The 13,379-nt window shown below is 41.2% G+C and overlaps 1 protein-coding gene across 1 annotated transcript; it reads right to left on the reverse strand.

Moving 5' to 3' along the window:
* Window positions 1–888: 888 nt before the first annotated feature.
* LOC104614720 (PAS domain-containing serine/threonine-protein kinase-like) lies at window positions 889–12,848 on the reverse strand (the record flags this gene model as incomplete). Its single annotated transcript, XM_010294201.1, has 10 exons — window positions 889–1,043; window positions 1,251–1,397; window positions 2,364–2,497; window positions 3,953–4,152; window positions 5,669–5,803; window positions 6,397–6,522; window positions 7,298–7,465; window positions 9,391–9,572; window positions 10,210–11,093; window positions 12,674–12,848. Coding segments are annotated over 10 exons (2,306 nt in total), but the record flags the coding sequence as incomplete, so codon positions are not given.
* Between the last annotated feature and the right edge of the window lie 531 nt (window positions 12,849–13,379).

Below are 13,379 nucleotides of genomic sequence, written 5' to 3' on the forward strand. Positions count from 1 at the left end.
CCCCGGTGTCGCCATTATGCTACGGACTGCACCCTACCGTGAAGTCAAGTAGTCGTGGGTCCGTAGGGAGAACAGAGAGGCACAAGCTGGATTCAGAGAACTAATGTTTAATATTTTAGGTGGCTTTACGGCCAAGGCCTGCTGCTGCTCCCCAGAGATTCTGTCCAAGGGCAGCAGCGGGTGTGAGTACAGCCCCAGTGCTTGTCCCTCGCTTCCAACAAGTCTGACTCTGAGCGAGCTGCACTGTGAAATGAGCTGCTTGCTCCCCTCTACTGCGACTTGGTTAAAATTCTCTTTATTGAATCTAGTTTTTCTTCCCCATATCTTTGTCTCACCAAAATCAAGGACTATTTTCCCGGATATAGAGGACTAACCAAAAAAAAAGGGGAGGAAAAAACCCCCACCCCCTGCCTCATGCAACTCTGTGTCTGTTTTTGAGGCCTCTCTGTGCACACAACTTCCAAAGAACAGGCAGAGGGCCGTCAACTGAGACAAAGTTGTTTATTCATTAACTTCTCAGAAAGAGGGAAACTACATCTAGAAAGTAAAAACGGCCAATAAAAATATGTTATGAACAATTTAAACAAGACATTAAAATCTTTGCCTCACAGCTTTAACACACATCCCATCTAAGAACAAACGCTTATTAGCGAGAGGCTTTTCTAGAGGAACCGTGTCCAGGCAGAGCAGCTCAGGGCTGCCCTGCCTCCTGCCAGGTCCATGCTGACCACCAGATCTTTTGACAGGAGAGGAGTAGCAGCAAGCTTTCTACAAGAGAAATGCTGACAATGAACTCCTGCTGGTTCCTGAGTGACAGTAGGTGTCCTGCGGTAAGGGAGCTGGCATTCCACGGAGAGGGGCTTGTGCTGCAGAGAGGGAGGGCCGACCCTAGCCCTGGCACCCCATGGCCGCCACTTCTTCCCGGCGGGGATCTACGCGCTGGCAGTCGGCAGCATGCAAGCACGGCTCACTCTCCGTGCACGGAGCTGGGAGCCCGTCTCCACGTCTGCACTCACCGGAGCTGCTTCTGAACCTGCTGCTTTCTAGGGAGAAAGACAAAGAGCAAGGGGTGAATCGTAGGCGCTGCCAGGCAACAGGCACACCTTCAAACTGAGCGCATTTGGATGTCAGCAGGTGAGCTTCTGGTGGGAAGTATCCTGCCAACCACAGCTCAGACTTCTCTTATAAATCATTCCTGTGTGCTTGGTGGGCCCCAGGCAGAGGGGAGAGCCTTCAGAATGACATCTCACCTGGTGCAGCAGAGATGTATACCTCTGACCAGGTATAGTCACCCAGGTTCACAGGCTGCTTCAGCCAGCAATCCTCTGCTAACATCGCCAGAGACGTGCGCTGCTCTGGAACAGGATGCAAAAGCCCAGCCATGAGATCCATGAGACCTGGGGAGAGACAGAAGTAAGAGGAACAGCTCAGGCTGTATTTTAGGCATGCTGGGAATGCAAGATACAGTTTCTATTCAAAGAATGCAGATTTTAATTACAAATCTTCCCCGTTAATCCCTACAGTTCTACCACAGTCTCAGTCACATATGCTCAACCCTGGGAATGATCTGAGATTTCCAGGCTGTGAAAATAGAGAACTGCAAACCCCGACTTGCTGTTTCCAAGCCCAGTCTTGTCCTGCAGTTATCCCGTGTTCGATCTGTCGTTAAAGGTGCACTCAGGGGTCAGGGAAAGTGTCAAGAATTTACCAGCACCTGCAGCACCCTGAAGCCTTATAACTGTAGTGCTCCTAAGGACCCCAGAGAACTTGCTGATGAGGATTTCTTTAGCCGGACATGCAAGTAGTTTTCTATACCTCCAACAGAAAACAAGGCCAATGTATTTTTCCTGTGAGGTCAAGCCATACCATTAATTTATAATTATTTAAAATTTAAATTATAAATTAAGATACGATCATCCATCCCAAAAGTGACATGGCATTGATTGGCAATAGCTCAAGTGAGATGAAACTTGCACTAGCATTACATGAGTGCCATTATTGATCTTTAAAGTTATCTACTAGAGTGAACCTTCCCATCAGGCATTATTTGTTATGGTTTTCTCAGGTATAAACCTCACTGATGCTTGACAAGCTGATAGGTTGAGTCATCATAATAAATGGGAGGCCTGGAATTTGAAACATACAGCAGATCGCTATATTCATTGTAGGCATGAAGAACTGCAGAACTTACCTGAAAAGGATACCTCAAGATAACACTGCTTCAGTGAGCAGCTTTTAAAACCATTGCAGAGCACATTTGGAAGCATTTTTCCAGTCTTCCCCTTTATTTCTGGAGAATAAATACTGCTCATGCTTTCCCAAGAGATCTGTTCCTTCAGAAAAATCAAAGAGGAAAAATTCACCTTTTGACACAGGCCGAGGAGGATTCAGGACAGCTGCCATGGCCTCCTCCAGCTCACAGAAAGGATTCTCTCCAAATACTAGGGTATAAAGGGTGACACCAAGTGACCACATCTCCAGCTCAGGGCCATGGTACCTATGCAAAGATAAACTTGCATAAACTCAGATTGCAAATACAGAATTGGGTGCTAAAGAAAGTAAAAAGAAAAAAGGTAGTTGATAGCCATTGTTTCCGATTTTTAACATAGGAAGTTTGTGAGAATTCTAATAAGGTTCTCACGTGTTTTTGAGAAGTCTGTATTATCCTTCCCCATGAAAGAAAAAAAAAACAAAGAACAGACAACCAGTTTCAGTTGGTGAGTACATATAACATGCACCTAGACTTCCACATGCATAAGAGAACTTAAGCCTTGTCCTTCCTCCACCAGAAGCCAAAATTATCAAGTAAATATTTAAATGGAAGATTAGACACTTCAGTGGAATCCCATTGATGTCCTCCCATCCTTTTCAAAACAGAAGTTATTTGGAAATAAACATTAACTATCTAGATTCCATCTGAGAAAAAAGGACAGTTTCTTCACACAGTAACAGGCTGAATTCCCAGGGCAGTGCTGCTTCATTTTCCATCTCGTTCTCAGCAGGGATTTCCTTTCCTCCTTGCATTGCTTCTTAGCCCCTGCCATTAAGAGCTGCCTGAAGAACTTACGAAAACAGCTGTGAAATGAGAGCAAGGTAACGTGCACGTACAGTTCATGTTCACCACCCTGTGATGGTAAGGCTTCCCTCCAGGAGCCACCTTCAGGTAGAGAACACTTAGAGAAGAAAGAAGGAGAGAAAAAGGAAAAGACAGCTTAAGATTTGTGCAGCACATCCAAGATAGCAGCAAGACATGCTGCAAGGGAAGAACCCTTCAGTCCAGAGGAGCACAAAAATCAATGGGGAGATGAACAATGATCAAACCACAAAAATTCATACCGGGAAGCAAGGAGGAAAGAAGGGAACAGACGAGATGAGAGTGGGGGAAGTACAAAACCCAGACATGGTAAGGGGCAGGTGCTATACAGCAACGCTTACTTATACCACCTCTCTAAAAGAACAGCTTTTAGTAGAGACATGTCAGTGTTCATACACAGGTATGAAGAGAAGGTTAGCAAGCTGATGTACATATTATGAAAGATTAAGGAAAAAAGGACACATTCAAGTCACAACATGACTCATACAGACTCTTCTACCAGGCTGGAAATTAAAATCATAGGCTTGTTCTTGAACTTGGCTCTGCAGTAGGACAGACATTAGTGCAAGGCTTTGCAAAACATCTGACCAGAATAAGAAAGCCTGTCAACAGACTTAGTCAGAAACAACTTTGTATGTATTCAAGCCTTTACAAGTAATTTCTGTCACTGCAGTGCCCTACTTTATATGCATTCAAACCTCTACAAGTAATTTTTGTCACTGCCAGTGGCCTAAATCACACTGCAGCTTTCTGTGGCTAGATACTCTAGTACAGTACCAATGGCTTCTCTATCGCAGCCTGGCATGCACATTTTTTGGTGCGACAGACACAAAAACTATTTTTCAGAGGGTGACATACGGTTTGCCAGACAGCACTTCTGGTGAGCAGTATTCAATTGTCCCACAGAAGGTATAAAACAATTTGCCAGGTTCCAGGTAGGCAGCTGAACCAAAGTCCACTAATTTAATTGTGAAATCTTCAGCAATAACAATGTTTTCATCCTTGATATCTCTGTGAAGGATGTTTCTACAGTGGAGATACCCAACAGCTGATACAAGCTGAAAAAGGAGAAAAGAACTAGGTGTTACTACACAGAAGTGTCCTTCTGGCTAGTCTATGTGGCATCACAGAGTTCCGAGAGCCATATTTTGGCTTGTTTTGACACTATATAAACAAGATACAGATCCTAGTTTTGGTAACTGGAAATGAACTCAGGCATGCCTGTCAGCATTGTGGCAGTGGGCGTTACAATGCTCTTGGGAGAGAAGCTTAGAAAAAACCTTTGCTTGCTTTCCTCTCACAAATGTGCAGGAAGATGGCACGCTATAGTCACAATGTGCTTGTTTTCTTGGTTAGAAGCATCAGAGCAATCCTGCAGGTTACTCTATTTTTATCCCAGCTTCATTTGGAGGGTCCTTTGATTTCTCCAGAAGGATATCACTGTGTGCCTCTGATACTGCAGGATGACAAAGCATTTAAGAGTGAAGTTTGGTATAAATAATATAGTCACTCCTAAATTCCATTCTTCTTTCTGCACGATTCATGCAATAGTGCCATAATTAAGAATAGCATCAGAATTATATCACCTTGGAGACAATCATGATCCCTACCACAATACATTTAAGCAAGAAAAGCAGATGGCTGAGGTAGAAAAGTTTCTATTTAAAATACAAAGCTCCCTCTGCAGAGAAATACTGTACAGGTCTGAAGTAACAAAGCACCCCTACAAAATCAAGATTGGTGTAGGAAAAGGGCTTATCAGCCAGAATTCTAAAGGGACTGTAGACTGCAATTTGTGAATGCATGCTGCACAGCAGACAGAGAAAAGGTGCATCATTTTGGCTACCATCTTCCATCAGCACCCCAGGCGAGGGGAGTGTGGACACAGCCACGTGCAATGTAATTCTTGCAGACCTAGACCTTCCTAGAGCAAGGAATTTCCTAGAGCAAGGAATTTACTCCAAAACCTGTGAGGCGGAATTACCTCGGGACTGCTGTTGCGGTTAACTCAATGAACAAAGGACAATTCAGCTCTCAGGCAAGCTCCTGACTCACAGTAAACTACCTTGAGTTATTTTGCAATATGCCATTTAAATTCGAAGATAATTTCTTGATTTTAAATTCCTTAAAATGAGGAGAGCCCTTTACCCCTGTAACCACCCTAAAACAAGCACTGACCTAAGTGAAGGCACAGCTGTTAGTGAGGTTTGGGGCAACTTCCAGGTGCTTTCCTCCTCCCACAGGGGAAATGTGACTGCTACATGAACTGTCACCCTGTACAGTCACAGCCAAGAAGTGATGGCTCTACAGGAAATCCTCATATGAGTAAGGTCCTGTAAAGGTTTCTTTGTAACAGGTTTCCAAATAAACCTTAAAAACGTTTCTGCAGGTAGTACTAGTTAGCTAGAAATCAGCCCTACAGCACAATGAGGAAAAGTTCTGCAGGTATTGAGCATGACTCCGATTCAGCATGCCTGCTGATTAGACAGGGATTCTTTTGAATGAAATAGGGTCCTGCTTCTTTATTAACCAAATCTTACCTGCATGTAGCAACTATACATTCCCAGCTCTTACCTGTCTGAATATATAGCTCGCTAATGGCTCATCCAAGTTGGGCTGATTATCAATGAATGTAAAGAGATCCAGACCAGACCCATGCTTCTCCATCACCAGCTGGAAGAAGTATTCATTTTCAAATACATCCAGCACCTATAAATAACAGACTTTTAAAATCATGTGCTTCATCCTCAAACTGCCTTTTTTTCTTTTTCTTTTTTTTTTTTTTTAATCAAACAGTGCTCTCCTCTTGGAGATTTAATCAATGTGTATTATAATCTTTGAAGTCTCATTTCATTGAGCACAAATGTTTCTTGAAAAGACAGCAGAATTAAAACTGAAAGCAGAATTAAAACCAAGAGGAATTCTCTTTCTGGGAAAAAACCCCAATACAACACAATAACCCCAAAACAAAGAACAGGAATCAAGATGTGTATCCAGATTATTTACTGAACTAGTACTTTTTCAGATGTGACATCACACTTCCAAGATACGCAGCCTATCATAACACACAGACATCTTTTCTGTTAGAGTCACGCCTTCAGATCTATGTTTACATCAATTGTTTGGGCTAAAAGTGTCAAAGCAAGCAAAACAAAGCAGGATAAGCAGGTTCCTTTCTTTCCTGAAAAGACAGGTTTAATATAGGACACTTCCTCACTCCTGAAGAGGAACATTGAGACACCAAGTATTCAAAGGAACCATCTGATGCAGTTCAAAGTGTATTCACTCTGAGTTCATGGTACCTTAATGATACTGGGGTGCTGCAGCTTCAACAGGATTGCTATTTCTTGAGTAACTCTCCCCAGATCAGGATCATCTACCCAGCAGTCCTCAAGCACCCTCTCCTTCCAGATGAACTTTACGACAACCTACACAGACAACAGCATTCAGCATCACCTGCAAAAGTATTTCTTTAAGTGTTTGGTAAGTTAATTACCAGGAAAAATATTAGTGAATCACATTACTAGAAGGCCAGAAGTAAGCCAATGTGCATTGATTATAGTATCTTTAAACATTTTAAAATTAATTTAGTCCTAGAAGCCAAATGATGCACAGAAATGGAATATAGTTATTTTCACTTTATTGATGTTCTGAGTTCCAAACGCTTTGACAGGCCAGCTCTCTTATCAACCTCATTACAGCAGTGGTGACTTCTGGCATAGAGGTACAGTGGAAGGAAACAAACACTTTACATCCATGCAGAGAAACACCAGAGCTTGCCTCTCAACACCCAAAATCCTTGTGCTGATAACAAGGAAGGTCCCATAACATCAACAAGTCTACTCTGCATTCTTGAGTCGTTGCATGATAAAGACTTTGAAGTTTGTCATTCTCTTTAGTAACGGAAGACTAAAACCTGTAATTCTGTTAAGCTTACTGTATGCTACTTTGAACAGGTTAAATTAGCTACACGGTCAGTCTCATTCTGTGCCTGTTGTATTAGGTAACGTTTCATATCCTATATCAATGCAAACGTTTTGTTGTCCTGTTTTCATGAGGTTAGTGATTTCAAATTTCTGTTTAAAGAAAACACTACCAAATAGCAGCCTTTAATAGTGTACTGTTGACAGAATATGAACACTCTAACCTTTCAGTTGTCATCCTAAATAATTACTGCAATGAGATCTAAAAGAAATACTTAACCTCCTGGTGATCTTCCTTGCCTCTGGCAGTCCAGACAAAGCCAAAAGATCCTTTGCCAATAAGACTGAGAGTGTTGTAATTTTTTGCGTATTCTCCCTCACATGCCCTTAATCCTTCAAGCTCTTCAGCTCTTCGGGAATTCTCAAAAAGTGAAGCTGATCTGATGGCCTAGGTACAGATGAAAAAAAAAATAGCAAGAAAAAAATAAGCAAGCCACAGAATCATGTTTATAAAATGAAGTAAATACTGAAAAGAAAAGACACATCTGCAAGAATAGCTAAAAGGTGTGATCTTTGATTTTGATAGCAAGAACTGTATGGTGATGTAACCATCACCATATGAGACACATTAAGTCAACAGTCATCTCTCAGCAGCTACAAATACTGCTTAATTCAGAGAACGGTAAAGAAAACAGAAGCATATGCACCTTAGATACTCGCACAAAATTCTCTGTACAAGTAGGAAAATTAATTCATTGTGGTCTATCACCAAATGATTATTTTATTTGGTGCATAAGAATTAGGTTACTTTCAATGTCGTAATTTTTCCAGGTAAGTGTATGCTAGATGGACAGAACTAAAAAGGTGCTGCTTTAAGCCCTGTCTATAAATTTCACTATTTCTATTTGCCTCAGTAACTTAAAGATATTAAATTACCAGTGTTTACCAAACTTTCTGGTAAGATAACATTTTAGTTCTGTAGATTGGTCTTTTAGCAGACATGAAGAGGAAACAAATTTGAGGCATACCCTTTAAAATTTTAATAGCCCAGTACAATCCCAAGTAAAGAAACATCACATGCCTTCCTACCACAGCCTGCACAAAGAAAATAAACACAACAGAAGTCTTTCTTGCTTTGAAGATAGGGCTTGCGGTTGTTTGTCTCAGTGATTATTAGGTTTACACCAAAGATGGTATCTAAAATGCATGATAACAGAACATCTTTATGACATACACAGTATTCCATACTGAGAGGAAAGACAACAAATCTCATAGGAGTATTTGTTTTGAATAGTGAAATTTGGAGTTATACATGAAGTAGTCAGAACTGCTTGTATTTCAACATACATGTAGCATGTACATGGAAGATGATTTTCTGAAAGGAAAACAAAAGCCACCTTATTACTCAGCTCTCAAAGGTGTCATAAAATATATTCCAAATAGCAAACTTTGCCAATAGCCAAGCTTTTCACTCAAATATCTACTTCATCTCCCAGCTCACTGACTAAAGGCAGGGGAGGGAAACTACATGTCTAATCTGCAGTGCATTTCAACAAACAGCAGCTCCTCAGAGTCTCCTGTGGTTTGGAACTGTGATCACTATAAATGTTACACACATGATGTCTAAACATACATGTACTTCTCTGTCAAGGCCATCACAAAATCCAGCCACGTAAAGATCTTGGGACTGCAGATATTTATTCAAGGGATCTAGAGGATCACCATTACCTATTTCAATTGATCAAGGAAAACTAATTTTCCTCTATAGCCTTGGTCAAAGTCCTGTTGGTTTTACATCCCACTACTAACTAAAAAGCAGGCCTGAGCGGTTCTGTGTTCCGGTTTTATGACATTGACATGTACCTACTGTTCATCTATGCAGTGTTAGCTTTCTGTACACCATCTCGAATGAGGCATCTCAGGAGGCAGCTAAAAACTGCAGTTTTCTTTTCTTGACACAAGTCAGTCAATGAAACTTTTCAGCCTAGTATTTCCTTTTTTAATAGTGTTGTCTCATTGGTGCCAGTGTGATTACATTGATTTAAAAATTAATCTCACCACACTGGTGCAAACCTCTGTTGTAGATGTACTTAAACCAGCCTAAGAACAAATATAAAATTAGGTGCTTTCATTGTTCAAATTGGAACAAAGACAAACACACACTACCAGAAATGTTACAAAATAGCAATCTGACCTTTTTACAGCAAATAAACATTTCTTTTGACATAAAAATAGGGAAACAAAGAAACAGCAATATCTGCCCACCACCTCATGACATTATTTTAATTTGAAAAACTTTTCAACTTTAGCTTCAGCTTAACAGTCAAACAAGGAGAGAAATGCTCAGCATTATACAATGGTAGAATGTCTTACTTCTCCAAGGCTATGTGTAGAAAGATCTGCAATAGACTGGGCAGAGCTTGCCAGACTGGAGTGCAAAAGCCAAGTCTTTCCTACAGCTTCTTTCTCGCTCTGTAGAAGGTCTTTCACGACCCAGACACAGAAAAGTATGGCAGGATCCTGCAGTTCTACACATTTCACTTCGAAGAGTATACCTGTAGAAACCAGTGAGGAAGTTCAAATGGTAGAAGGAAAACTCAGCATTGAACAAGACTGCGGACATTTTAAGACAAAATTCTGGGCTCTTAAAGTGAATTCCTTCATTACTTATTTGGGGAACACCTACTCAGTAAGGAATCATCAGAGGGGCTGACTAAAGCACAGCTATTCTAGAGATACTCAGCAGCTACCTCCATAGTTCCCACCCCTGGCAGAAATTTTTGTCAGTGTCCAATTGTGATTATTAATTAATATCCTTGTTATTTTATACAACAAGCCACCAAATCCAGGTGAAGGAGTGAACAAAACACATTCCATTACACAATTTAAATACCAGTTTATATTTTCTGTTCAGAAAAAGTTATCAGGTTCAAATCTTTTAGCTGTGTTTTAAGACTACTTCTAACTATTCCGTCTGGACTAATTTCTTAGTAACTTTGTATTTCACATAACCTGCTTTTCCAATATACTCTGAGTAGACTGAAATACCACTTTTTCTTCTAGATGCTAGAGCTTCTTCCCTGCTCTCTACTGTGAGCTTCTAACCAGAGCCATCTGCCTTCTACAAAAACGTGAGTGAAAAAGAGTATCCCGGTAAGAGTTTTGGGAAGGGGAGAAAGAGGTTTAACTTACTTAATTGTGAACCATCTCTGTGACAGCAATTCCCAGTATAGCTGCCTTCCAGAATCTCCAAGGTCAAAGGGGCTGCTAGATTCAGCCTTCCTTCTTGTTTCACCGGGGTTGATGTTACTTTTATCTCCATATTTTGCTGCCCATGCAACTGACAGTCTTCTTCAGGACTACCTTTGCTTTTCAGTGGGTTTCTGTTGATGTTGTCTCCCCCAGTCTCTGCAAGAGTTTCAGGCTTCTCAAGAAATGCTTTGGAGGATTCTTCAGAGTTTTCTAAATGCCTTCGGGAGGCCAGCCACCCAGAACCATCTTCTATGGCAACAGTATTCAACAGCTGCTTTTCTTGCCCAGCTGAAAAGGCACTGCTTTTCTGAGTTAGCGTATTGCCTACAGCCAAGTCCAATGCATTAGAGCAGGATGCTCCTACAAGAGCTGCACTAATACCTAAAGAATTGTCTGAGTTCCCCTTGATGCCAACATTCAGATCCAGTACCTGAAGACCAGAGCAAATACAGTTCAGCTCAGTGCGTGATTCTTTAACATCTTCAGAGGTTGTGGCAACTCCTGGTGCAGAAGCACTGCAACCTGTTTTATTTCCTGGGCAAACATCATTAACAGTATTTCTTCCATTTGCAAAGAAGGATGAAGTATCATTTGGCAGGCAGTTTTCAACAACAGTGTGCTCAAGAGTGGAATGTTTTGCATCACACGTCAAGTTTGTTTTTGACAACCGCCCTGTAACCATGTGGTTTTGAAAGTCCTGCCTGGGACAACACCAGACTGCAGATGATGGCTCATCTATTGTTGGTGTTCCAGGTGAGTTACAAGTAACAGCAGAAGGCAGCTTAATTGGGCCATACAATGCAGTATCTAGATTGTCTTCTAGCCTAGAATAAATAGGTGACCAGGCAAGATTTACTGAAGAAGCTTGTCCCCAGGCATCAGTGGAGTGCTGATGCTTCAGCGTTTCATACGGTAACCTACAGATCTGCTGACAATTTACTTCCTTGAGGTCTTGATGATGAATTTGTAATTGGTTAGGCAAGATACTAGTATCACTGGCATTTCGAGTCTCAGATGCACCAGATACTGCACTATCACTGCTTCTTACTGGAATCTTCATGTTCTGACCTAAATCCAACTGTTCTGAATCAGATGACATAGCAGAGAGCCTTGCAAAGAGCGTCTTTTGGGAATTATTTGATCTTGCAGCTTCCACTGTTCTAATTCTGTCAGACCACGTTGCAGGGTAAGGCTCTTTGTGGTAGGCTGACAGCCCATCCGTAGCAATACTGTCTTTACTGCAAGGATTCAAAGTTATTAGTGATATCATCATGACAGAAGAATGAGTAAACCATCGTATTGTATACTACCCACTCTTGCGTTACTATAGTCACTATTTAAAACCTGCACCAATTGTTTTATTTTTAAGTTTAAAAGAAAAAGGCAGAAAGTTCTTGGCACAGGCATCCAAAATCCTAATAAATTCCATCTTGACCAAAGAGCAGGTACACTCAAATGGTGCTCCTTCCCTATGGATGACTTCTTTCTCTAGCTTAATTTCTAAATATATATCATGGATCATTTACCACAACAAAAAAACAACACACATGGCAGGATACTTCCTGTCCTGAGAACAGAAGATCCCTTGTCTCCCCAACAGAACATGGATGCCCCCATCTATCAATTTAACCACGGTTCCCTGAAGCCCATAGCACAAGGTATTTTACAAACATTTCTATTAGTAAAAATGCAGAGTAGAAAAACAATCCATGCAGGCAGAGCACTAACAATCCAAGTATGATATGACACACACAAACCCAGGAGACCACAAGGAAACAATGAGACTATCAGTCTCTTTAAAAAGCAGCAAGAACTGTGCTGTAATAGTCTGTATATTAAAAAGGGCATTAAATCTTTTCTGAGAACAGTTAGAATTGTTAATGTGGAAGGCTTAAAATTTGTCTTATGATAAACCATGTGCAGAACTTCTAACCTCATAACAGCAAAAAGACCTAGAAAGGTACAATTAAAATGACTGGACTCTAGTAAGACAGTACCCTGTTTTAATGGATGACACTGAGCACTGGAAGGCATAACATTTAGAATTCATTCCAAGTAACCTGGCTTCAGTGCAACACCAGCTGGTGGATACCACAGAAGGAGATAAACACTTGCTGTTTCTGATCTAGCAAAGATAGAGATAATTACCTTCCCTAGCCTGGGTGAAGCATTTGGTCCCTTTTAGAGATGGAAGTCCTGTAACTTTACAATTGTAGGTTGTACAGATTTAAATAAAAATCTAAGGTAGGCAAAACTCAACCTGTCTTGCAAGTAGCACTCAGAATCTAAAGAGAGCAAAGTGCTCCCACAGACATCAGAGAGGTGAACAAAACAGTTTTTGATGGTGATTGCCACCACGGCTCTTCAGTTTTCAAAGTGAATATGCAGCCCATGAAATGCCTACCTATTAGAGGGTGTGGATGCCACTTCAGGAGGTGAGGGAGTAGAAAAGAAACCGGTCCCATTCTTTTTTTTAGTCTCATCATGTATTAATTTGTCATCTTTGTGCCTTTGTTCCAATTTCTGCTCTTCATCTCTTGACAGAAGGCTTGCTAAAGATGCAGCCAAGAAGCTGCTGTCTGTACCAAACAAGAAACAAAACCATACCCACTTAACCTTTTATGTTTAGGCTTTGAAAACTACAATGATTAAAAACAATCTTGGAACTGCCTTGGTCTGTCTTGTCCCAAAGGAATTGGGTATAAAAGACTTGATTAAAGTGGTCCAAATATGAGCACTCCATTCTACTTTGCGGTGAGAAGTCATCACATGCAGGAATCTAAATGTTTCAGGGCTGCTAAAATTTGCATTCCTATCAAAGCTCTTCAACAAGTATTAGCCTCCTGGGTTAGCCACTTGGATTGAAGTTCAGAGACCTAAAAAAAGGCCAGTGACCATACAAATAGCAGAAAAAAACCCCCAAAAAGTCCAGAACACAGGTGCACTCCCCATCCCAAACACTTAAAAGTTTAGACTGCAAATGTATACAGACTGAACATGTTTAAGAGAAAGAAAAGTTCTGGAACTTGAGGGCCAGGAACATGAGGACTCTGACGAAGGTCCATCCAAGGGCGTGCCTAAGGGTGAGTCAACCAGCCCCACGCATCAAG

The sequence above is a fragment of the Phaethon lepturus genome, unplaced genomic scaffold (genome assembly GCF_000687285.1).
Source record: "Phaethon lepturus isolate BGI_N335 unplaced genomic scaffold, ASM68728v1 Scaffold47939, whole genome shotgun sequence".
Lineage (NCBI taxonomy): Eukaryota > Metazoa > Chordata > Aves > Phaethontiformes > Phaethontidae > Phaethon > Phaethon lepturus.